Source organism: Plasmodium gonderi (genome assembly GCF_002157705.1).
Source record: "Plasmodium gonderi DNA, contig: Chr12, whole genome shotgun sequence".
In the NCBI taxonomy this organism is placed as follows: Eukaryota; Apicomplexa; class Aconoidasida; order Haemosporida; family Plasmodiidae; genus Plasmodium; species Plasmodium gonderi.
The window spans coordinates 1,725,330-1,749,338 of NW_021628937.1; the positions used below are offsets into that span (position 1 = coordinate 1,725,330).

The following is a 24,009-nucleotide window of genomic DNA, read 5'->3' on the forward strand; positions in this document are numbered from 1 at the left end:
TTTTTTCTTTTTTTTTTTTTTTTAATTTTTTTTTTTTTTTTTTTTGTTTTTTTTGTTGATTTTTTTTTTTTTTTTTTTTTTTTTTTTTTTTTTTTTTTTTTTTTTTTTTTTTTTTTTTTTTTTTTTTTTTTTTTTTTTTTTTTTTTTTTTTTTTTTTTTTTTTTTTTTTTTTTTTTTTTATGACATGGTCAGGTAATTATAGGAAAAATTAAACTTAAAAAAAAAAAAAAAAAAAAACATACAGGCATATGTTAAGTTTGTGAAATGGTGATGGGGAAGAGTGTGAGACTAGATGATACTCCAGGTATTGGCTTCTACTCATTTTCTTCCTTTCCTGTTATGTGGGTGTTTTATTTATTTTTCCATTATGTCATTTGGTTTACTAATTTCAAATAGCTAACTTTAATTTGTAAGTCCTATTTTGCCATTATATATTCAAAGGTATCAAAATTTGCCACAAGCAAGTTTATGTTGCAAAGACACCCATTTTGGGGAACTACACTTGTTCCTCATTTTTCCATGTGATATTTTTAAAATTCATTAAAATTTTTATCTTTGAAATTTATAAAAAAAAGAAAATAAATAAAACGTAATTCTTAAAGCTTAATTGTGATCATGGAGAATTTTACTCTTGAAGAATATAAAAAAATAATTGTAAATGTTTCTCTCATATTTAGCACAATAACAATGTGCTTTTCGATTTTGTCAATTATATTGGCTTATTTTTTTTCACAAAATGAGGATGCAGTATGCGTTGATTTAAATATAAATTTAGATGATGCCAGTCGTCCCAAGACTTATTTGTATATACAGAAAGACTCAGACTCTTTTTTATCACCAAATGCAGAAAAGACATGTACTGGTTCCCTAAACTCTTCAATACATGAAAATGTAGAAAATTTTCAAGGGGAAAATACAAATGAAAAGAGTAACTGTAACAATCTGAATTATCAAGAGATCGAAGAAAAGGTTAAATTGTTGTCATTGAATGAGGAGTACCATACAGTAAATAACGGACATATTAATGTAGACGAAGTAGATCCTAATGAAAAACAAAATAAAGTAATACGAATAATAATTAACTGAATACTGCATAAAAAAAGAAAAAAAAAAAAAAAAAAAAAAAGGATATTTATCTTATTAAATTTTATAGAAAAAATGACCTTTAACTCGCAACACCAAACAAACACCTCGCCCCATTTTTTTTTTTCTTGTGTTTATATTTTTTGCTAATTCAAAATGAACAAACCATTTTGTCAAAAAAATAATCTGATACATGATGATTTTTAGGTCCCCTAAATCCAAATACACTTTACGAGCCTAGTATTTTTAGTCAAAAAAATGAAAATCAGTCTTTTGCTTTTGATACAAAAATAAATGAGATTTTTATGATCGACGATATTACTCAAAATACAAGATACACCTTTTTTTTATAGGTTATCATGAAAATTTTAAAAATAAATCTGTTTGAATGTCCCATTTTTAGGGGAAAACAAAATGGGAAAAAATATATGAAAAAAAACACACAAAATCTAAAATCTTACAGAACAAATAAACCGAAATTAAGAATCTGCACATACGTAGGATGCTGTAAAATCAATTGTTTGACCAGCTAAAAAGGGGACAACTCCAAAATACTCTTCATCAATTTTAAATTTTTTCTTTTGTATACAAAGAGAAAGCGTTTGTTTGTCTGTATTACTTTTCTTCTCCTTTAAATTTAAAAAGCTTGCAGCATTTTTACAAGCAAAATTTTCTATTTTATTTAATGAATTCATTTTGTTAAATATATGTGATATATATGACATTAGAAATGGCTGTGTATATATTCCAGCTTTGTAGTGAGGATCATTTTTGAATTTTTTATAATGTGGTGCAGAATCAGAACCTAAAAAAATTCTCGGAAAATCTTCTTTTATAATATTACATAAAGCTATTTTATCATTAATAGTTTTAGGCAAAGGTTTACAATAGTTGTATACATTTTTTAAATACTTTTCTATCTCTATATTATCTGTAGAATAATCATAATTATCCGTGTCAACAACATCGTCTATAGTTAGATATAAATGATGTGGTGTAATTGAACCAGCAATATTAGGGAACTTTTTAACCAAATCGATCATATCAGCTGTTGAAATATGCTCTAACACAATTTTTAAATGAGGAAAATGAATACCTAAATCATGAATATGATTTATGTAGTTCTTTTCAGCATATAATGGATTTACATTTGGTTCTTCACAATGAATATGTAAGCTTTTATTTAATTTTTCGAGAGTATGGAAAATTTTATAATACGGTTCCAAACTTGTAACACCATCATTTGAATTTGTTGTCACATTATTTGGATAAATTTTTATTCCTTGAAAATTACATTTTTGATAATTATTTAAAATGTCATTTTCATCTGTTTTTGTATTTAAATATAAAGTCATTAAGTAATCTACCCTATTTTCATACTTCATGAGCTCTTTTCTGTAATTCTCCGCCTCTTCACAGGTACTTATTATGGGGGTTGTATTGGGCATGACGAGCACCCGATCACACCCTCCCTTTTTTATAGCATCCACAGTAAATTTCAGCATGTCTCCTTGCCTCAAGTGGCAATGCATATCATCGGCCAGAGGGATGTTGAATGATTCCTCCATTGGGTGATGATGCTGATGGCAAATGGTGGTTGTGTTGGTTACAGTTCTGCTTTTCTGCCGACTTTCTTTTGGGTTACCCTATCTTTGGAGTTTATTTACACAGAACAATGTTAACACAAAATGTGTGTTTGGCTAAATCGGCAAATTTGCAAAGTTGAAAATACAAAAAAAGAAAAAAAAAAAAAAAAAATAGGTGAACAAAAAAAAAAAAAAAACTTCATTTATTGTAAGTGGCTAGATGGAAATATTGTTTAATTAAAACGTTCATCTCGAATTGGGGGATTTCATATTTCATTAAACCAGTACAACATATAATAATACGAGTCTGTGCGAATAATAATTTTTACAATGTTTCGAATTGCAATTTATAAGCTAGTTATCCCCATGTGACATACTTTACATCAGAAAAAAATGCATTTCACTTTTTTCAACGCATAGATTAGCCAAACCAAGAAATAAAAAAATAGAGGGAAATTTATTCGAGTCAGATACAAATATGTCGATAAAAAAAAAAAAATAAAATAATAATTGTATTTACGACACTCTCTACAAAATTCCACCCTTCCCACAAGTAGGTGTAAGGACCTCTAGAACCGTTAACGTTGTTTATGTATTTGCTAGTATACTGTTTTAAACAAAAATGAAATATATGCTGCATCTGTGTGGTGTAAGAAAGGTAGTAGTTAAATGTGCACGTCATGTGTGGGAATTATATTTATGTAGGTATGTACAGAAGCATAGGTTCAAGTATGTATGGATATATACGCACATTTATATATATATATATATATATATATATGTGACTTCCATTTTTCCCGTTAAGTCTGTTGGGGTGCACATTTCATTAATCAGTTCAGTGACTACGATGCCATATGAACTTCTTTGCGCACCAACAAAATCACTCATCCCATCAAGGTAAAAATAATGAAAATTAAAGAATTTTTATGTAAAAATAAAGGTAAAAAATAAAATAAAAATAAGAGTTTACAATTTTTTTTTTTTTTTCGTTTTTTACCCTGGCCATTTCTGCTCGCTCAACGTTTACATTCAGAATTAAGAAACCGGGTGAAACTTTTACTGTCACACTACTTAAGTCGATGGGATCACATTATGCAAGTTGTAAAAAATTAAGGCCAAAAAAAAAAAAAAAAAAAGAAATAAGAAAAGGAAAAATTTTCAGTTAATGTGACAAGGAAAACGTTAGGAGAATACAAAATAAATAAATTAAGGAGTTCACCCAATTTTGTGCAAAGATATATGCCAGCACACTTTCGAATTAAATTAAATGGACAAAAGTATTATTCTACAAAAAGAAGAATTTTTTAATATTTTGCTTAAGAGTTGTGTAATGACAGGAATTGAACAAGTTGTGTTTGAAACAATGCTTTAGTTTTATGTGGTCTCATCAGGTACAATTTTTTTTTTTTTTTTTTTTTTTTATCGTCCATCTTTTGTCATTTCTGTTTAGTGAAAAATAGACTAATTTTTGGAATTACCTTGTTCATATGTAGAAATTTAAGTGATCATTAGGAATATTTAGCTACCCACTTGTGCAAAACTTCTTGTGATGATAATGCTTTCGACAAGATAGAAAATAAAAATTATGCCACAGTTATTAAAAATAATTAAAATTGTTTTGTGTGCCCTTTTCACATTTCAATGGAAATTAGTACATTCTTTTAACTCTTTCCACACATGCAAAAAATCATACAGTACAAAAATAATTAATAAAGTCATATATGTTGATAGGCAATTACGCCGTACTTGCTTATATACAACTATTCCAAAAAAGGTTACATCCTTTTGCAACAGAAAAAAGAAGATAAAATGCTTACCTCATAGTAAGGAAGAAGAGGGAGATGAATTGGGAATTGAACTGGAAGTAAAAATTAAAAATTTTTAATAAGTACTATAAACGTGCAAATAAACCCTGTTCTACCTTGCATTATGAAGCTCAACTTACAATTCGTTTTGGAATGTCTTTTCTTAAAAAGTTTCCATATGGACATGTCCATTTGTATTGCAACACATTGTAGTGGTTCTTATTAATCGTACTTTTATTACTTTTTTTTTTTTTTTTTTTTTTTTTTCTTTATTGTAGAATTTTGTTAAGGAGCTAGAGGAGGGGAAATATGGTGATGACTCTCTAAAGCTATACAGGGAGGTAGAGGTAAATGTGCCGCTTTAAAAGATATTTTATCTTTTGAATGTTAACATAGAGTTTTATATGGATATATGTTCGATACATGTTAGTAAGTTTTTGAGTTCATGTGCAATTTTCTCACAATTCCTGTGCAAAAACCTACTATATACCCACATCCTCACAATATGCACGAAAAAAAAAAACAACGTTTGCTCTTCAGAGAAATAGCTTAGAGAAGGAAGAAAAGGAATCACAGACAATGAATGAAAATGATGAACAGATCAATGTACACAATGTAGAAGATATAATTAATAATACAGATTCTAATTTAAAGAATACTATCAAAAGGGCATTTTACAACACAGAGATAAATGAACATGATAATGAAGATGTAAAAAAAGAATATAATATGATGAAAAAAATTGAAAAAACTTTTGATGAATTTGATGATATAAATTATCCAGAAGATAAATTAAATATGAAAAATATTTTTGAAAAAATTAATTCAATGAAAGATGAAAAGAATCCTGAAACTCCATTTAAGGATACTGCCAAGACGTTGATGAAGGTATATGCTAATGAGTTTATAGACATTTGTGTAGTAGGTAGTATGTATATGTAGATTGTATATATATATAATGTTATTCATTTTTTTTTTTTTTTTTTTTTTTTTCTGAATAATCCCCAGTACAAGGGACTCCTGCACATGCCTTTTGAGCGGTGTAGGCTGTTAAATGATGGCCAGTAAGGAAAAATTTTATTTTTTATGTGAACATGTCACTCGGTTTTATGATTCCATGTGAATGTGTTATACATTTGCAAACAGACATATAAAAACGAATAATTATCTTGTCCATTATCATTCCACAGATTCGACTGGAGAGAATCGTTAGATCATCTTGAATTAAATATTCCTATTTTTGAAGGTAAAAAAAAAAAAAAAAAAAAAAAAAGACAAGGGAAGGGAAGGGAAAAAGTAATTTTATTCCATTTTTCGCATGTAACCCAAACATATACGTAAAGACGTAGTTTCATCACGTGTTGAATAATACTTTGCAATCTTTTCAAAAGCGACATGTGTGTGTACATATACGTGTGTATAATTCATTCATGTATCCTTTTTTTTTTCCCCCTTGCTGTCTGCACCTTTATGGTATATCTAAGAAACGGACATCAAAGACATCTTTTTTCAGTTTGGAAATGATTATATAAAGTTGGAAGTTCTTAGGAATAATAACAAAATTCTTATGTTAAATAATAAGGTAGAGTTTTAAGTAAAAAAAAAAAAAAAAAAGGAAAGTAACACATGGTATATAGAGATGCATTAACTGTTGCTAGCTCGAAGTTGCAGAAAAATATTAACACATTATTGAATATTTCTAAGGCTATATATATGTATATATATGTGTATTTTTTTTTTTTCTTTCTTCACCCTACTTAGTTATGTGGGAAGATAAATTATGGGGAAGCATACTGGGTTATAGCTGGAGATTATAAAAATAGTAAAAAACATATCAACTTAGTTATCCCCAAAATGGGTGCCTTTAAATACATATGGGAAAAATTGCTGCAGGATGGAGAACGGGCAGAATCAATGATTTTCTCTACTGATCCGAAATAAGCTCATTAGCAAAACAAGAAGAAAAAAAAAAAAAAAGATACACAGAAGTGTGCGCTGTTTGTATATAGCATGTATGATAACCAATATACTCAAAAGGAGAAAAAAAAAAAACATTCTGCAACCTTTTCTGCCTAAAATGCACGATTTGCATTTTAATAAACTTTTTTATTTTCAAATGTTAGTCTCATTTGTGCAACGCATTTGACGCATCTTTTTCGTTCCTTTTTCGTGCCATTTTCGTGCCATTTTTGTGCTCCTTTTGTGCATTTATTTTTCTAATTCTATCATATCTGGCTCATAAGAGGTACTCATTAAGGGGTATACTCCAAACGGATTATTTTTTTAATAAAAAATGGGAAAAAAAAAAAAAAAAATTGATCGATTCATGTTCAAATGGAAAATGTGCTAGCGATAGGAATGTGTAAACCAAATTAGCACACCAAATAAGTAAAAGAAATAATCAAATGAAAAATTCTCTAAAGCGTAAACATAAGCGTAGTTTAATCCTTTGAAAATTTGGGATGTAGGAAAGAAAGGTGCCAACAGGGCAGCCTGAAAAGGAAATATCACAGAGAGATGTGGGACGGTGAGATGATAATATACATACACACACACAAAAAAGAAAAAAAAAAGAAAAAAAAAAGCATTGAACAAAATTGTGAAATATCCCATCAGCTCAAGCGTGAAAATGTTTGGCTATATTTACCATAGAGATGATTACAAAAAATGTGGAAAAATTTAATAATTCGAAAGATGAAATGTACAAGTATAAGCATAGACAAAATGATGATTTCCATGTTGACAAATGTTGAATGACCGATAAACTTTGTGCAAATAACTTCAGCCATCGTCCAATATGTCTCCCAATCTACTATTCAAGTAATCATCGTAATCAAACGTCTTTCTTTTGGTCTTTTTGGTATTTTTATTCTCCGTCTGTTTTCTCTTTTTCTTATATTTGTCTTTCTTTATCTCCATTTTTAGCCATTCTAAAGTGTCGAGATAAGGGGGTGGTGTTTCCTCTAAGGGAAGTACTATATTTGAGTGCTTGGGGAAATTGTCTGGATCTACAAGATTTTGAGAAAATGCGTCCATGAGGTTTTTATTATCGAATTGATTCATTCCTCCTCCTGATTGACTACTAGTATCTGTTGTCATCCCACCATCCACATCATGGATAGGTGGCCCTCCTTCCATTTTTTGCTTGATCTGCAAATATTTATACTTATCAATGGATGGCCATAATTTCTTTATTTCCTCTTCCTCAGCATCTGATGGAAAATCTGTATCCATTATAATCATTTCTCTGAATTTTCTTAAAATTTTTTTAATATTTTTAATTCCATAGAGAAGAACATTTTTTGGTAGCATCCTACAATCTGTCCATATTTCGATAACTAGCATCTGTTTAGGATCGGTAAATTCACATCTATCTTCACACCAATATTTCGTAGCAATTTTATGAACAGCCATACGCACCATTCTGCATGTGCCAAAGCTAGCACTTATTGGCATATAATTCTTATGAACTACTTCTGAAATTTCTCTTTTTTTCATACATTCATTATCAGAACCTAGTTCTCTTTTATATAACCCTTTTTCATACGTTAGCCAATGGCCCTTTCCATATTCAATTTTGATAGATATATCGATATACCCATTTTCTTTTAATGTGCAAATATATTGTTCTTTATTAACAATTTTTAAATGAGATGGTAAAGGTATCATTCCTGCTATTAGCATTAATGGTCCTTTAAATATAAGACGAATATTTGTCTCAATATTTATTTCTTTGCTATATATGCATACATCCGATAAATTTAGTGCAATTTCAAGTAAATCTTCCTGAACATTATCAATTCGAGTGTCTTCATTCATATTATGTATTTTAATTGCAACTATGGCATATCCATATAACTGCGTCTGACAAACATATTTTAGCAATGTTCCAAATGTATGCCCATCTGTTATGTTTAATGGGCCTATGTAAAACTTTTGGTACAATCTTCCATTTTGCGGATATTTAATTATATCAGTTGCTTCTTCGATTTTTATATCATTTGGCCCAAAATCATATTTGTCTATAAAACTTTCCCTGTGCAAACTTGAATGTATTACACTTTCTTTTTTTATCTCATTGTATGTCTCATCTTGGTCATGCCTCTCACTCATTTCGCTCATTTTGCTCAATTCACTCATCCTGCGTATACGATCTTTTCTCTTACTGTAAATGTCCCCATAATCACCAAAAAATTGTGCATCTCCATATCCGAGTCCAGATCTATCCCTTCTTATACTAAATCGTGGGTAGAAAAGGAAAGGATAAAATTTCTCATTAGGTTCGTTACCACTCACACTAATTTTGTCAAAATAATCGAATAATTTTTTATATATAGGATAATGATTAACATTAAAATCTATTGCCCTAAAACTTCCCCAATATTCAATGGGCATTCTTTTCATCTTAGGTTCTACCATTTTTCTTAAAGTTTTTATTTCATATTCAGATTCCTTTTCCTTTTCATCATATCCTATATAATCTTCCCATTCCCCTCGATTCAAAAGAACCCAATTTTTCCATGTGTACAAATCTCCCTCAAAGAATCCTTTCTTTTTTAAATATAGAAAATCTTGTATACTAATTAGCCTATCACTGTCTGTTTTGTCTTTTTCTCCTTTTTTTTTTTTATTTTCTGAATTTTCGGATAACTTTTTTAAAAAATACATGAAAAAATAATAATAATTATGTATCCTTAAATTGTCATTCTTGTATTTATAATCCAAAATGACATTAGTTAATCCATCAGGGGTTCTAAAAGCATCCTTAGGAAAATGTGGCTCATAACCACTACTTGTGTTATTCTTCATCTGTTCTACATATTCATCTACTTCTTCTTTTTTCACATGATACTTTTTAATAAAGTTTTTCTTTTGGAAAATTTTATAATCATCATTCGATTCTTCTGAATGGTTCATGCTTCTTATTTTCTCATCTCTCTTTTTAAACATTATCCAAACTCCCCTTTTTCTCTTTTCCCAGATTTTTGGCCGAAATTTCTCTTTTCCATGAGTTCTACTGGGTAACACACCTTCATAGTTGTGGATAAATGAAAACTTTTGAATTTTTAAAGTTTCATAGGTAAAAATAGTTAAAAGCGCCCATGTGCATATGGTCATGAACAGCATCATATGGGTTTCGTTCAGCGGCTGGCAGAAGCTACCTTTCTTTTTCCTTGCATTATGTACTAATCATTTGGCACTTACTCCAATTATGCCAAGTATGCCTATTGTGCCTATTATTCCAATTGTGCCTATTATCTCCGTATTAGCGTACTCTAAATGCTTATTTTTTTCCTCTATCTTACCATACGTATACACATGCATATCTGCATATATATAAACTTGTTCGTATATTTATACATGCAAAATCCATTTCGAAGTTACCCCTTTGCATCCTTTAGTTCATGAAAAAAGTTTTTTTTATTTTTTTTTTTTTTTTCTACTCTTTTATTCATTTTGAAGTTTTGCTCTTCAAGTGTGGATGAAAGTACGCGAGCACTTTCACTTCAACATGTCACACAGCATATGCATAAACTGCTGCGTGTATTCTTGTAAATGTTAACATGTTAATGTGCCGCTTAAAGAACATGGATTTGCAAATGTATGCAATTATTTGTATATAAGAATTTATGCACAGAATAATTAAGTGCTTATTTTTAATATCCTAATTTTTTTCTTCAAATTTTGAATTTCCCACATTACTAGCGCTATCGGGTATCTGGATATTCATTCCCATTCATGTGTGTAATTATCGTTTGCACATGAAAATAGTAAATGCAAACCTCAAATTCATGTATGCAAATATTCATTTGTTCACAGAAATGTGAGAAATTTTTTCCTCCTTTTTACACATTATGGAGTTACCGATTTTGTTTCCTTTTTTTTTTTTTTTTTTTTTTTTTTTGCCGTGCTATTGGTTAAACACTTATGCTTTACATTTTTGTGAAACTTTTTTCTTTTTTTTTTTTTTTTTTTGTGTCAAGAAAATAAGTTCCACAAAAATCACATTTGAGTAATAAGAAAAAGCTCAACATGCTTTCTGTTAATTGGAGAATTTTTCCATTTTATATGAATTCCGAATGTTCCTTCGTACACAGCAGTCTGTCATGCTGTTGTCTTTGTGAAGAAGATTTTGTGTTGTCACTCGTGTTGCTATCAATGTTGTTACCAGTTTGCATCCGCGTTGCAAGCGGTACCGAAATGCACCTTGCTAAATATGTGCAACTATTCCATTCCACATTTTACCTACTCACAAAACATAACAACTTTATGATATGATGCTGGGGACAGCGGAGATTAATGTGTTTCTTCATAGGAGTATATTATATTTTTTTTTTTTCCTAAAATTTTTTCCAAACATTTCTAATGTTTTTCCGAAACATGTGCATAATATTTGTTCATCCATGTAACAGTTTAGTTGATTCATACAGCCTCGAAAAGGAAAAGAATGCAAAAAAAAAAAAAAAATTCAGAAAATACAGAAAATTACCATGAAATTGTCTATAATTATAACCGCACGTGTAGTTATATGCAAATACTCACATGTGTGCATATGTGCAATTACATATGGATGCATTCGGAAGAACTACGAAACAAGCGTGAATAATTTAAAAATGCATACAGCCGTGTCAACGGAGGTATAAACATTTGCTTCCTTTTTCGATAGCGTGTAAGCAAGTGTTCATACACACAAACACACATATATCTACCTACACACACGCGCACATATGTGTGCACATATGATCCTGCCTATCCTTACCAACCCTCTCATGCATTTACACGAATACGTGTAAGGACATAACATAATACGAAATAAAAAATTATCACATTGACACATTTTCCTCGAGGGAGAGATTATCGTTTTGGGGACATACACTCCCAGATACACTAAAGTGAAGGAAGTATGAAAATAAACAAATTATTGATATATCTGTTTATTATAATTAACGTATGCAAAACGAATAATGATGGAGAAAAGAAAGAAAAAAAGATACTTTCTTTAGACCTGGACGATTTTGAAGAACTTTTAAATGATGATAAAATATTTACCTTTTTAATTGTTTACACACATTGGTGTCATAAATCACGTTTGGTGCTTGAAAATGTGGACAAGATGTCGAACCTTTTAAAATATGATAATAATTTAAAAATAGCTAAAATTAATGCAGCTGTAAATAGTGGAATCATAGAACGGCTAAATGTTTATAGTTACCCATCTCTATTTATGATTAAGAAAAATGAAATACATAAATACAAAGGAACACCCAGTATTAAAGATACATTATTATGGATTTATAAATACCTAGACGATAGCGTATATATAATTAATAATAATAATAAACTGGACATGTTCTTAGAATTAGAAGAATATAATAACTCTATTTTATTTTTTGTCAGTAGAAAAGAAAATAATATAAAATTAGTTAAAGAGTTAGTTGATATTTGTACCTCAACAGGCAAATCTTTTTGTTTTTCCATTATAAATCCAACGATCATTTCTTATTTTGAAAATCAAATAGTGTCAGAAAAATATCATTTTAACTATGAAGAAGTACAAAATAAAGATATATATGGAATTTTATTTAAACGTGATGATTTTATTCAATATTTTTATTTAATGGATGAAAGTTTAAGCTTATTATATGATTCTAATTACACATCAGAAGAAAAAAAACAGAAATTATCAGAGTGGATTGAGAAAAAAATTGAACCATTAGTTATAAAATTCCATGAATATTATTTTCCTCTATTTTTCTCAAATAACAGTGTTACATTTTTTATACTATATAAAGATATAAATAAATTAAACAAAATGGATATCATTAAATGTGCAAAGAAATATCAAAATATTACCTTTTCCATATGTGGAAGTACTGAAATATATGAAAAAAGACTCCTAAATGAGTTGCTTATAGAGAATATAAAAAACCCGGTTATGAGAATTACCGAATTTAAAAATCATAATACAATTCCCTACAAATATGTGCCCCTCAATGACAATATCGAGATAAATGAAAAGGTAACCTATGAGGTATAATGTTGGCGAAATAGATCATATTTTGATGAATTTTTGCAATCGTATCTTTTACTATATATCAGTGCAAGAAAGAGTGATGGAAGGGTGGTGGTAGTGGGAGTATAGAAGTCTGTGAATCCCATAAGTTCGCCATTGCAGGATTGCACGTGCGAGTGTACACATACCATAATGTGTATACATATATATATATATATATATTTACAACCATTTGTGCTTCTTATCCCCCTGCAGAACATTGATGAATTTATCAAAGGCTATCTAACAAATAAAAAATATTTCTACAGAAAAAGCGAACGTCCACTACCAGACGAATTCAACAATGGATATGTAAAAATAATAGTAGCGGATACGTATGATGAATACGTATTTGATAGCAATAAGAATGTTGTCGTGTTATTTTACGCACCCTGGTGTGGTCACTGCTACAAATTTGAGCCAGTGTATAGGGAAATTGGAAAGAGGCTTAAGTTGTATGGGAGAAAATACAAAAACTATCATAATGATATTGTTATAAGCAAAATAGACGCTGTGAATAACGAGATATATGACGTCACCATCGGTGAGTACAGCGATGCGCATGTATGAATGTACACGCAAATACATATGTGTATATATATATATATATATATATATATATATATATATATATATATATATGTTATAATAAATCCATTAACATATATGTATAGTATTTATGCCGCATTCTGTGCAACCCGTTTGACCATATGCGTAGCAATAGTTCGTTTATTATGACTGTTATATGTACATATGTATATATTTTTACGCTCGTCTCAATGCTACCCTTCATCTTGCTATAAGTAAATATATATATATATATATGCGCTCCTAATATCGGTTCATGTTTTACTATAGAGGGATATCCTACCATTCTACTGTATACAAAAACGAATAAAAAGGAACCTATAAAATACTCTGGCCCAAGGACAGTAGAGCACATTATTTTTTGGATTTGCGAAAAGGTTGTAAAAAATATGTGTATCAACTTACATACACACAACAGATTATTTTTTCCAAATTGAAAGGAAAAAATTTGAATATGCTGAATTCTACAGTTATGTTAGCGGTCAGTGAATACATCACTATTTCGTAGAGAACTTAATTGAGCTGGAATTTTTTCTTTTTTTTTTTTTTATTTATCTTTTTAGACAAATACTGATATAAACATACAGGAATTACTTACCATCGATTTGGATGATGAGCAACTTTTCGAAAAATATGAAGAACTCTGAATGATTAAAAAAATGAAGACAGTTTTTCTATATGTTTTTGTATTGTGTGTATGTGCATTTCATGCACATGTTTATCTCTATGAGTACGTATTTTTTTTTTTTTTTTTTTTAATTGTTACTTTTTATCCATATTTGCGACATCATATTTTTTAATATTACCACATATTTTTTTAAATTTTCCTTTATTTCAAAAGTTTGTGCAAATTTTTACACTACACACTGTATACGTTCATTTAATTAAAGAATGTTTTTGTTTCTGACTCATTTCACACCTCTTCATTATAATTCTTAAAATACGTTCACATTGTACACTTTGTTTTTTGTTTGTTTTTTAGTTTTTCCATTTTTTTATAAGTTTTTCATTTATAAAGTATTATTTATTTTGCCAAATAAATATTTCTCGGAAAACTTTTTTTTTTTTTTTTTTTCAACAGTGAAATAATAGCTAGTTACCTGACCCGTTCATATATATATACACACATATATCCATTTTGCTACCATTTCGGTAAAAAGATATAGCCACGCCTTCTGTGGCATTCTAATTATTATGTAGCATAACATCTCATCATGTGTGCATGATGTCTCAATGTGTATGGGAACTGTTAAGCATTGAGAAATCTTTTATAAAGGAAAGTGAAAACGACGAAATAGATCCAATATATAATTCTTCAAAAAACTATGAATTCGATAATTTACACAATACGGATATAAGATCGGAAAAAGTGGACTACGATTATGAAGAAGAAACGTCAAAGCATTCGAAAATAAAGAATGAAAAGAACAAATTGAAATTTGAAAAAATTATGCACAAATTTTTTATTTCAGATATTTCCAAATATGTAAAAGCATACGTAAAAAAGAATGATAGCAACATCCGTAGCGAGATAGGTAAAGCCTATTTTCTCATGTTATTCTGTTATGTTTTTCGAATAAAATAAATGCACACACCTACTTGTATGTACGTCCATACATGTATATATATATATATATATATATATACATACACATAAGTATACACATCGCGAGGTTACCCTTCTCCCTGCAATGAAGGTATAACATCTAGTCAAAGCACCAAATCGGAAGAAGAAAGATATTGGGTAAACAGCTACATATACAACTTTATAAGCCACTGTCTCATGACCTACAATGACTGCAAGCATTATATCGTCATCACAAGCAGCAAGAACTTGATCCAGAAGTTAACCGGAACCGGTAATTTTCGCACAAAGGCAAAGGGGAAAAGCCAGATAATACGGAACGCGAAAAAACAGAAACAACGAAAAAAGCGAAAAAAACAGAGACAACGAAAAAAGCGAAAAAAACAGAGACAACAAAACAAAGAATAATTACCATCTCCTCACAACCTACATAAAATATATACACACACATTTCGCGCATTACAGGCTACGGATATTACGGCATCTACTTTACGAATGGGAAAAAAATCGGAGGACTTGGCAATTTATTCATAAATATAAAACAAGTAAGACACATAAGTTACAGCATCATGAAAACCCTTCAAACGAGAACCGCCTCGGATAGATCCGTATCAAATAATGATGAATCTTGTAGTTTCATATTTACGCTTTAAGTACGTTGCACCTACATTGCATTATTTTCGATTTTTTTTTTTTTCCTTCTTGTATAAAGGTTAAAATTAGATAACTTAAATACACTATGTACTAAAATTAAGTCGTTTTTGTTCATACGGTTTTCTAACCCAGTGTAACTGAATCTAACCAGGTTCAATATTTCGGTGCACAGAAAGTATACCTCACCTACCGGGGGGACATAAATCACAACAGCAAATTAATAGATTCCTTAAAAAAAAAAAATATCTTTGACAGATAATTCCTGAAATCCTTAAATATAAATTCTGCTTGGTTACGCAAGTGATCGAATGATTCATAGGATCGAAGCTCTTTGTTTATTTTCATTTTTAATTTTCTATTTTCAATTTTAGAGAAATATGAGCTGAAGTGGGCATAACAATTAAAGAATTCTTCGCACATTATCATTCCAATTGTGTGTGATTCATCGTTAGTGTGTCTCGTATCCTTTAAAAGTTTGTACACCTTGAATCGGAAGAGGCATGGATATATATACATATATGTATGTGTATGTATATGCATTCATGTTTTGTTGCATGCACGCATGTTCAAAAATGTTCCCTGTTGTGTTAGGGCAGATTGACAACTGGCATACCAAAAATACCTGCCTAGAAATTAAAGAATTCAAGCGCTTCATCTGCTTCAAACTTTTTAGACGAACTAATAAGCTCATAATTATATTTGTGATTACGTGAATTATATCCGCCTTACGATATTCATTGGCATGTATCGAGTTTAAAATAAAATTAAATGAAAACATGTCAACAAAGTGGTAGGAGAAATAACAGACATTCCGAGGTTTTACACTGAATGTGTTTAGCCTTGATTTTAATTTATGCCCTTCTTTTCTACAAGCGTATTTTTCATCCACTTTTTGAATATCTATTAGAGTATATTTTCTAGTTAGAAGTATTCTATATGCTTTTCTGCGAAATGTAAAAATAAATGGTATGTGAAAAAGTATTCTCGTTTCCTTAAATCTTTGTTCATAATTATCATAGTAAAAATGTTTTTGAGTTATCAGTAACTTATTTTTATTTTTAAAAAATTTTAAAAATATTTTCGGTGGTCCAACAACGTTTATATAATTTTGCAGTATCTTCCTAAAGATATAATAATTCTGTTCATTCGCAATCTTTTGTTTTTTGGAATTTTTCTCTAAGTTTGTTTCATTTTCTCTACTTGATTGTGCATCTATCCTTTGGATCCCACATTTTCTCCATGGCACTACAAGTGTGTTTATTTTTTTCATTTTCCTTCGATTTTTCCTTTTGTTTGGGTTATTTTCCATGTTTTTACAATGGGCTTTGAAGCGTTTTTTAAAAGGACGCTTTATAAACCCTGAGATCAAAAGGTGAATGATTGATCTGTTCATGTCTCGATTAGGAGATTTTTGTGCTTTTCTGTACCCTTTTCTCAGCATCAATGACATGATTTTCATCTTTCCATTTCTTGAGAGAAGGCTAAAGGAATAATTTTTTTTTTTTTTTTTTTTATTAATAAATTTCTTCATCCCGCGTGTACAATTTTCATACTTATTACAGTAAAGGAAAAAAGGCTTTATGTGAAAAAGTCGAAAAAAAAAATGAAAAAATTTTAATATTTTCCTAAAATTTATCGAATGATTGTAAAATGTGTAAAACATGAAATCCATGATAATGTAAAAATAAGGTCTAGATATAACACTGATAATTTTAAATATATTCATTCCTTTGTTATAAGTTAATGCATTGTAAAAATAATGAATATCTTTTGTATATATATTATTGCTACATATATTTTCTCTCAATTTTTTATTATTCTTATTGATCACATGTTCATATGTGCAAGCTCCATTTTCATTTATGTTTAATGTGTGATTGTACATGTTAAGCGTGTCTACTAGAAGAATGTAAAAATAATATTCAAGGGTAAACCAAAGATTTAATTTCCATTTAGAAGATCCACATTTTGTTATTTTATTCAAAATATGTTTACTGAACTGTAATTCATAATATCTTGTTAGCCCTTCTTTACACCACAAATGTTTTGCTTTCTTGAAATATAGGCAATTCCCCCAGAGTGTATGGAAAACTTCATGAATAATCAGTTTCACTCCTAACACAAGATTGTGGAAGTTATCTCCTTCTTGACTAATTTTGTCTTTCCCATGGAGTGGTGTATCTGTCGGATTGACATCATCCACAGAAATCGTCTGTCTCATCCGAATCAGAGACATCAACAAAGTAATACAATTGTTGTTCTCTTCACCTGCATACTTGTATTTGTTCAAAATCATAAATTGTAAGAAGTTATTTTCTTCTAATCTTTTTCGAAAAATATTTATTCGCATAAACATTAGCAATATTTTTCTTACAATGTGAGTAAAATAGTTGTATCTGTTTAACCCATTTTTTACTCTCCCGTCTCTTTCCCTTTCGATATATATAACAACAGAAATTTCTTTTACCTTGAATTTTATCTTGTCGTAAATACCGACAAATAGACAAAATGTGTAGCTTGCAATTTCACTTGTATCATTAAACTCATATGTTATGAAATCTTTTTTATTATTTGATGATTTCCCTCTTTTGAATTTGAGCCACCTTTTTTTGTTTCTGTACCAACTCGTGCATTTTTCCACTTTACCTAACTTTAAACTGATTTCATTATTACATGGTGAAGTAGTATAGACATTACTAAAACATGATGAACGGATCATTGTCTTAATATAACTGCACGATAAGCACTGACTCTTTCTTATGAGCATCTTCTCCTGATGCAAATTCAAGAGCAAAGACGTGAATATTCCCAATCCTCTGGTATAATAAACTCTTTTTAATTTACTATTAGTGACAACTAGATCTTCAGGTGATAAAATATGAATAGGATATTTTTTTCTTATATGTGTCGTCTCTTTTCCTTTGTTCATATTATTAGCAAAAATTCGTTTCGGCATTTTCATTTGAAGTTTATCCCATTTTTCTGGAATTTTATTATTACTACATCTTAACTCAATTTCTAACGAAATTTTGAGCCTAAATTTTACCTTATGAATATTATTCTGAAAACATGGAAATATTAAAGGGAGGTAGAAGAATTCGCAAAATGTGTTTATATATGTAAAGCTCCTTTTACTTTCAAATTTGATTTTTTTGAAATTAAAATGGAAAATTTCCTCTCCATCATTTTGAAAAACATATAAATTCCTATGTTTGTCTATAACACAGTTCTCGTCTTTTAACTCTGTAGTGATTACTTCACCACGTTTTTTCTTTTCAACTTTGTTGCTACTGGAGGGGTATATTCCTTCCGTTTTTTGTTCATAATTTTCATAATAAAAAAAAATAACAAGTTTGTGCAACCCTCTTATTGTACTACTTTTTGGGTAAATGTAAAAACTGTTTTTTTTTTTCCTTAATTCATTTTCCTTGAATTTAATTATTGTACCACAGGGAGCAATAAGAAACAAATTCAAAATTGTAAAGTGTTCATTGTCGATGAATACTTTTATTTTTTCGTTATTCCCTGATTTGTTTATATAGTGGATTACACACTTTCCTACATATTTTAAAGGTTGTCTTAATTTTAGGAGGCATAAATGTACGTTGTACCTGCATTGGGGAAAGTCGAACGTGAAAGTAAAAACGGGTAAATGGTGTGAAAAAAAAAAAAAAAATAAATATCATCTCTCTTAAAGCATGAACTCCAGAGTTGAAAAATTGTAAAACTCTGAAATGTAGAATAATTTGAAAGTTGTGAACGCTTCTTTTTTTTTTTTTTCTCTTTCTCTTTCTCTTTCTCTTTCTCTTTCCATTTTTGTTTTTCTTTTTCGATACATTATCGGTTTTAAGGACTTATTTGCGTTATTAGCCTTTTTCAAATGGCACAAATGAGTCTGTTGCAAGTTCATCATTTGGACATGTGTATATTTGGCCAAACATATTACACAGATGTTGGAAGGTGAAGAAAAGATTGACACCAAAAATGCAGAACGTGGCCAAAGGCAGTCGTGTTCATTTGCACGCGACACATAATTCCGAAATTAAAAAAATTATCAAAGCGGAAAATTGCGATGGTTGAAAAAATTAATAAAAAAAAAAAAAAAAAATTAAATGGAGATAAAAAGGTGGCTGGTAGAAAAATAATTCAAAGGAGTGCTGTATGCACATATATAAAGGTACTCATACGCATATATATATATATATATATATATATATATATGAATATATATATCTATGTATATATATGTCTATGTATATAGGACGTGAGAAGGGGATTGCTCATCTATGGGGGTGGAAGCTGAAGCACATCTGTGAGTGTGTATTAACCGGGTGACGAATATTGAATGTATATCAACGTAAAATTAAAAAAAAAAAAAAAAAAAAAAAAAAAGGGGGGGGAGAGAAGGGTTCCTCTTCCAAAGGGAATACAGAAATATAAACTAATCTATGTGGAAATTTTCATTGCTTAAAATGTGCTGAAAAAGGGGATAAAAAAAAAAAAAATAAAAATGTACAAAAAAAAAAATAAATGCATATACAAGTTTCGTGATGTATAAGTAAACTTAGCCTGCGACCCGTAACTATTCATTTTATGTTTTCACCACAATTACAAATGCTCACACAGGTATGCAAATCGGAGTGTATATATATTATGTATAATACAATATGAAATACAGTAATCTCTCGCTCTTCTATACCTTTAAAAGTTTAATGGGCTTGACGGCTCGAAATAAAACAAAGAGCTATAGGATTTAAAGGAGGAGGGGAACGGGAAATGTAGAACATGGTGATGCGGCAGGTTGTGAGAAAAAAAAAAAAAAAAAAAAAAAAAAGCATATTGGTGAAAGAACCATATGTGTATGTCGAACATGTGGTTCTCATTCTGTCATTTTCGCAACTTACTAGGACATATAAAACAATATCAAAGGTGATATCAAAAAAAACATACAAAAACTCGTGTGAGCTGTATAAATCGATATTTGAAGGCGACAAGCATAGGACTTTGTATATAATTAACAAGATAGGTTTCAATATTACAGCAAAGAATATAACTCTGTATTTTCTGTTAAAAGAAAAGAAAGGTGTATCACGGAAAAATAAAGATATGTTAATATTTTCCCCCATTTTGATATTATCTTTGTGCCAGAAAATCCGCCATGGGCCATATAAACATTTTATAAAAAGAAGGGAGAGATTGCCATGCGTATTTTTGGCAAAGCAACAGATTTGAATCACCCCAAAAAATTGAAAAAAAAAAAAAAAAAAAAAAAAAAAACTACATGGGGGAAAAGACGGCTTTGTTTTATATTTGATCATTTGTACTTACTTGTAAATGTCATATTTCTTATACAACTCAGCGACGTGAAAGGATAAATTTTCTTCCGATAAGCGTGCCTATATAAATATAAACGCATATATATATAATACATGTATACGGGAATATTTTCGTATGTACACACATATATGTACATCCGAGGGAAAAAAAAGGAAATTTGTTTTACACACATGCATGTGGCACGATATCACATGGATGGAATGTACATGCTCTGTCATGCATTTATAAATAAAGATGAACATTCTCCTGTTGGAAAATTTCCAAGTGTATTTGATTTCCACACTTACTGAAAGGAAGGTTGATGTGAAATTAATCGCAATGAAAATGAATAAGTAAGCAAAGGCTTGTAGTATATATCGTGGGGCCTGTGATTAAAATGAAAAAGAGAAAAAATAAGGAAAGAAAAAGTGATAAGTATGCAAATCATTCCTTGTGTACATTCACACACAGATACACTATATAATTACATAAAAATGTTTTAGACGTCTTCATGAGCACATGTAGAACGTGAAAGAGTTCCACACATATGCACCAATAATTGTAAATAGATAATATGTTTTCATTACTTGAAAGTTCCCCAAGAATATTTCAAATATTCCCGTATAAAAAGATATGACTGAAAAACATATCATAAACTGTATTTCTATTCTGCTTAGATGGCTCCTAATGTACATGTCACCTGGGTGAAATCGGGGGAAAAAAAAAAAAAAAAGGGTAGAAAAATAAAATGAAATGATTAAGTAGGGAAAATAAAAATAAAGCACGTGTGCAGGGAAAATAAAAATAAAGTACATGTGTAGGAAAAATAAAAATAAAGCACGTGTATAGGAAAAATAAAAATAAAGTACATGTGTAGGAAAAATAAAAATAAAGTACATGTGTAGGAAAAATAAAAATAAAGTACATGTGTAGGAAAAATAAAAATAAAGCACGTGTGCAGGAAAAATAAGATAAATAAATATGTAAAAACAAAATGGAGAAAAAAATATATCCTAAGCGTTATTTTTCCCCACTTGGGATGTATATTCACACAAAATTGCTGAAAACATAGGGGGTATAAATTTTACCAAGGGAAACTTGCAGATATATAATGAAGGAAATTATTTCTTGGATTTTCTTCAAAATATTTGCTGACACCCTGAACAGAGAGGAGATATTCAATATGTACATTGTAACACTTGGACATAAGGTAACAAAAAAAACAATACATTTTTTGCAATGTAAGAATAATACAATATGATGGATATGCCATTTCTGGTTAAAAATGGGTGACGAAGTGAACAACTTCCAATTTTACCAGAAGTAGAGGTACATGTATCCACGATCTCTTATGAAATTCACATTTTTATAATTAAAGTATGTTGAAAGAAGGAAAAAAAGCATATTGAGTATCATGAATATGTCTGTTTTTTCCCGATACTTAATAAAATATAACGTCAGAATAATCACTAAAACTAGTAAAACGTTTGTAGTAAAATAAAGAACATTTGGAATAAAAAGAAAATCATGTGATAAATGTTTTGTCTTGTAGTCATAAAAAACAATGTTTCCTTTTAAGTTAATTTTTAATTTATTATTATTTATCAAAAATAACATATATCTATTTTTTTGGCTAATTTTTATATTCTTCTTAATTATTCCTTCTTCTAACGGGTATCTTTTTATACAATTAAAATGAGATGTAAAAATATAGTTTTCTTCATTTTTTAGTGAAGGTTCTAATTTATTCTTCAACCTGATGTAATTTAGCCATTGATCAGCGGTTATAAGAACAAGAAAAAGGTTGTTCGATTTCTGTCTATTCACATTTGTGCTTGTTGTATCATTCGTGTTTTCTCCATTTTTATAAAATCCAATATTCGATGCTGTACTTACATCATTTGATTTCTCGTTTGTCTCTTTATAATCTTGAGCATTATTCTTCGCTATCTGTTTACTAAAATATTCTCTATCCACATTGAAATTGTTCAGTATGTTGATAGAATTTTTATTTGCTTTTGCTAATATTTCTTGGCTTTTGTTTTTTTTTTTCACCAATTTGTTTTCCCGAAAACGGATTGTCATGTCGATGCTTATTTCCCCTAACAGAGTGGAACGGCATGTTCAGCGGTTTGTGTAGTAGCATGTACAGCGGTTTGTGTAGTAGCATGTACAGCGGTTTGTGTAGTAGCATGTACAGCGGTTTGTGTAGTAGCATGTACAGCGGTTTGTGTAGTAGCATGTACAGAGGTTCGTATAGTGACATGTACAGTGATGTATTGCACCCGATATGTGCTACCATACTGAATACAGGACGTATATAGAAGCTCAAGTAGGGGCATAAGATAAAGTCCTAACACTACACTGTTGAAGTTACATTGCTCGAAATGTGCCGATTATTCTGCACACACATACACACATGAAGAGTAAACACGTAGAGCTAGGCGTACCTTCTTCAACGGAAAAAAAATAAGATGGCTTAAAATTGTAATAGCTGGCTGCTAACAAATGCTCATTTTTGTATAAAAAAGTAAACAAATCATCTTTATCAACTACATTTATGTTTAATATATAACCCTTACATTTGTTCGCAAAAAATAAAAACACCAATAATAATATACCTAGATTAACATAACGCTCTTTAAATCTCATTTTTTCATGACATTTTTTTCATTTACAAAAAAAAAAAAAAAAAAAAAAAAAAAAAAAAAAAAAAAAAAAAAAAAAAAAAAAAAAAAAAAAAAAAAAAAAAAAAAAAAAAAAAAAAAAAAAAAAAAAAAAAATTATAAAAACCCTAAAAAAAATTTAAAAAAAGTTGAAGGAAAAAAAAAAAAAAAAAAAAAAAAAAAATCAAAAATGTTAGGTTAAAAAAAAAAAAAAAAAAAAAAAAAAAAAAAAAAAAAAAAAGAGCATTTTTTTTTATGACGTTTTTGTAACATGTTAAAAATCATGTGGAACATTTTATTTTTTCACCAAAAAGGATGGGGAAATTAAAGTACATTGTATATTATGTATGGATTATCTGTCAACAGTGATTAAATTACGCCATCTTGTGTTTTCTAATGTGTTAAGGAAACGTAATAGAAACGAAAAAAAAAAAATAAAAATAAAAATAAAAAGTACAGAAAAGGCTAAAACATGTTAGGTGGTATAACAAAAAAATGATAAATAACACATGATCTCTTAACAAGTACAGTTTATCAAAGCCCCAAAAAGACTGAAAAGAGGGAGCGAATATAATGGTGAAGGGATCAAGAACATTAGTGTGGAGACATACAAATAAGAGATGGACATGATGAACAGAATGAACGCGATGAACAGCACAAAGGTGTGTAAACA

General features: G+C 29.4%; 8 protein-coding genes across 8 annotated transcripts; 4 read left to right on the top strand and 4 right to left on the bottom strand.

The window, feature by feature from the left end:
• Positions 1-615: 615 nt before the first annotated feature.
• PGO_123530 (hypothetical protein, conserved) lies at positions 616-1,086 on the top strand (the record flags this gene model as incomplete). Its single annotated transcript, XM_028689143.1, has 1 exon — positions 616-1,086. One exon carries the CDS (start codon positions 616-618, stop codon positions 1,084-1,086), a length of 471 nt encoding a protein of 156 aa, XP_028544944.1.
• A 476-nt stretch (positions 1,087-1,562) lies between these two features.
• Positions 1,563-2,651, bottom strand: PGO_123540 (dihydroorotase; the record flags this gene model as incomplete). Its single annotated transcript, XM_028689144.1, has 1 exon — positions 1,563-2,651. The coding sequence occupies one exon, from the start codon at positions 2,649-2,651 to the stop codon at positions 1,563-1,565; it is 1,089 nt and encodes a 362-aa protein (XP_028544945.1).
• A 1,603-nt stretch (positions 2,652-4,254) lies between these two features.
• On the top strand, positions 4,255-6,415 carry PGO_123550 (hypothetical protein, conserved; the record flags this gene model as incomplete). Its single annotated transcript, XM_028689145.1, has 7 exons — positions 4,255-4,533; positions 4,753-4,821; positions 5,015-5,362; positions 5,483-5,538; positions 5,665-5,720; positions 5,959-6,056; positions 6,236-6,415. 7 exons carry the CDS (start codon positions 4,255-4,257, stop codon positions 6,413-6,415), a joined length of 1,086 nt encoding a protein of 361 aa, XP_028544946.1.
• Positions 6,416-7,255: 840 nt separating this feature from the next.
• On the bottom strand, positions 7,256-9,604 carry PGO_123560 (DNA-directed RNA polymerase, alpha subunit; the record flags this gene model as incomplete). The annotated part of the gene is made up of 1 exon (XM_028689146.1): positions 7,256-9,604. One exon carries the CDS (start codon positions 9,602-9,604, stop codon positions 7,256-7,258), a length of 2,349 nt encoding a protein of 782 aa, XP_028544947.1.
• Positions 9,605-11,378: 1,774 nt separating this feature from the next.
• Positions 11,379-13,762, top strand: PGO_123570 (protein disulfide isomerase; the record flags this gene model as incomplete). Its single annotated transcript, XM_028689147.1, has 4 exons — positions 11,379-12,494; positions 12,744-13,071; positions 13,386-13,492; positions 13,679-13,762. The coding sequence occupies 4 exons, from the start codon at positions 11,379-11,381 to the stop codon at positions 13,760-13,762; spliced, it is 1,635 nt and encodes a 544-aa protein (XP_028544948.1).
• Positions 13,763-14,340: 578 nt separating this feature from the next.
• Positions 14,341-15,353, top strand: PGO_123580 (hypothetical protein, conserved; the record flags this gene model as incomplete). The annotated part of the gene is made up of 3 exons (XM_028689148.1): positions 14,341-14,650; positions 14,813-14,974; positions 15,166-15,353. 3 exons carry the CDS (start codon positions 14,341-14,343, stop codon positions 15,351-15,353), a joined length of 660 nt encoding a protein of 219 aa, XP_028544949.1.
• A 205-nt stretch (positions 15,354-15,558) lies between these two features.
• Positions 15,559-19,267, bottom strand: PGO_123590 (M1-family alanyl aminopeptidase; the record flags this gene model as incomplete). The annotated part of the gene is made up of 3 exons (XM_028689149.1): positions 15,559-15,837; positions 15,968-18,965; positions 19,191-19,267. 3 exons carry the CDS (start codon positions 19,265-19,267, stop codon positions 15,559-15,561), a joined length of 3,354 nt encoding a protein of 1,117 aa, XP_028544950.1.
• Positions 19,268-19,795: 528 nt separating this feature from the next.
• Positions 19,796-23,322, bottom strand: PGO_123600 (hypothetical protein, conserved; the record flags this gene model as incomplete). Its single annotated transcript, XM_028689150.1, has 9 exons — positions 19,796-19,831; positions 20,054-20,098; positions 20,259-20,418; positions 20,683-20,750; positions 20,979-21,056; positions 21,258-21,370; positions 21,759-21,829; positions 21,989-22,772; positions 23,121-23,322. 9 exons carry the CDS (start codon positions 23,320-23,322, stop codon positions 19,796-19,798), a joined length of 1,557 nt encoding a protein of 518 aa, XP_028544951.1.
• Between the last annotated feature and the right edge of the window lie 687 nt (positions 23,323-24,009).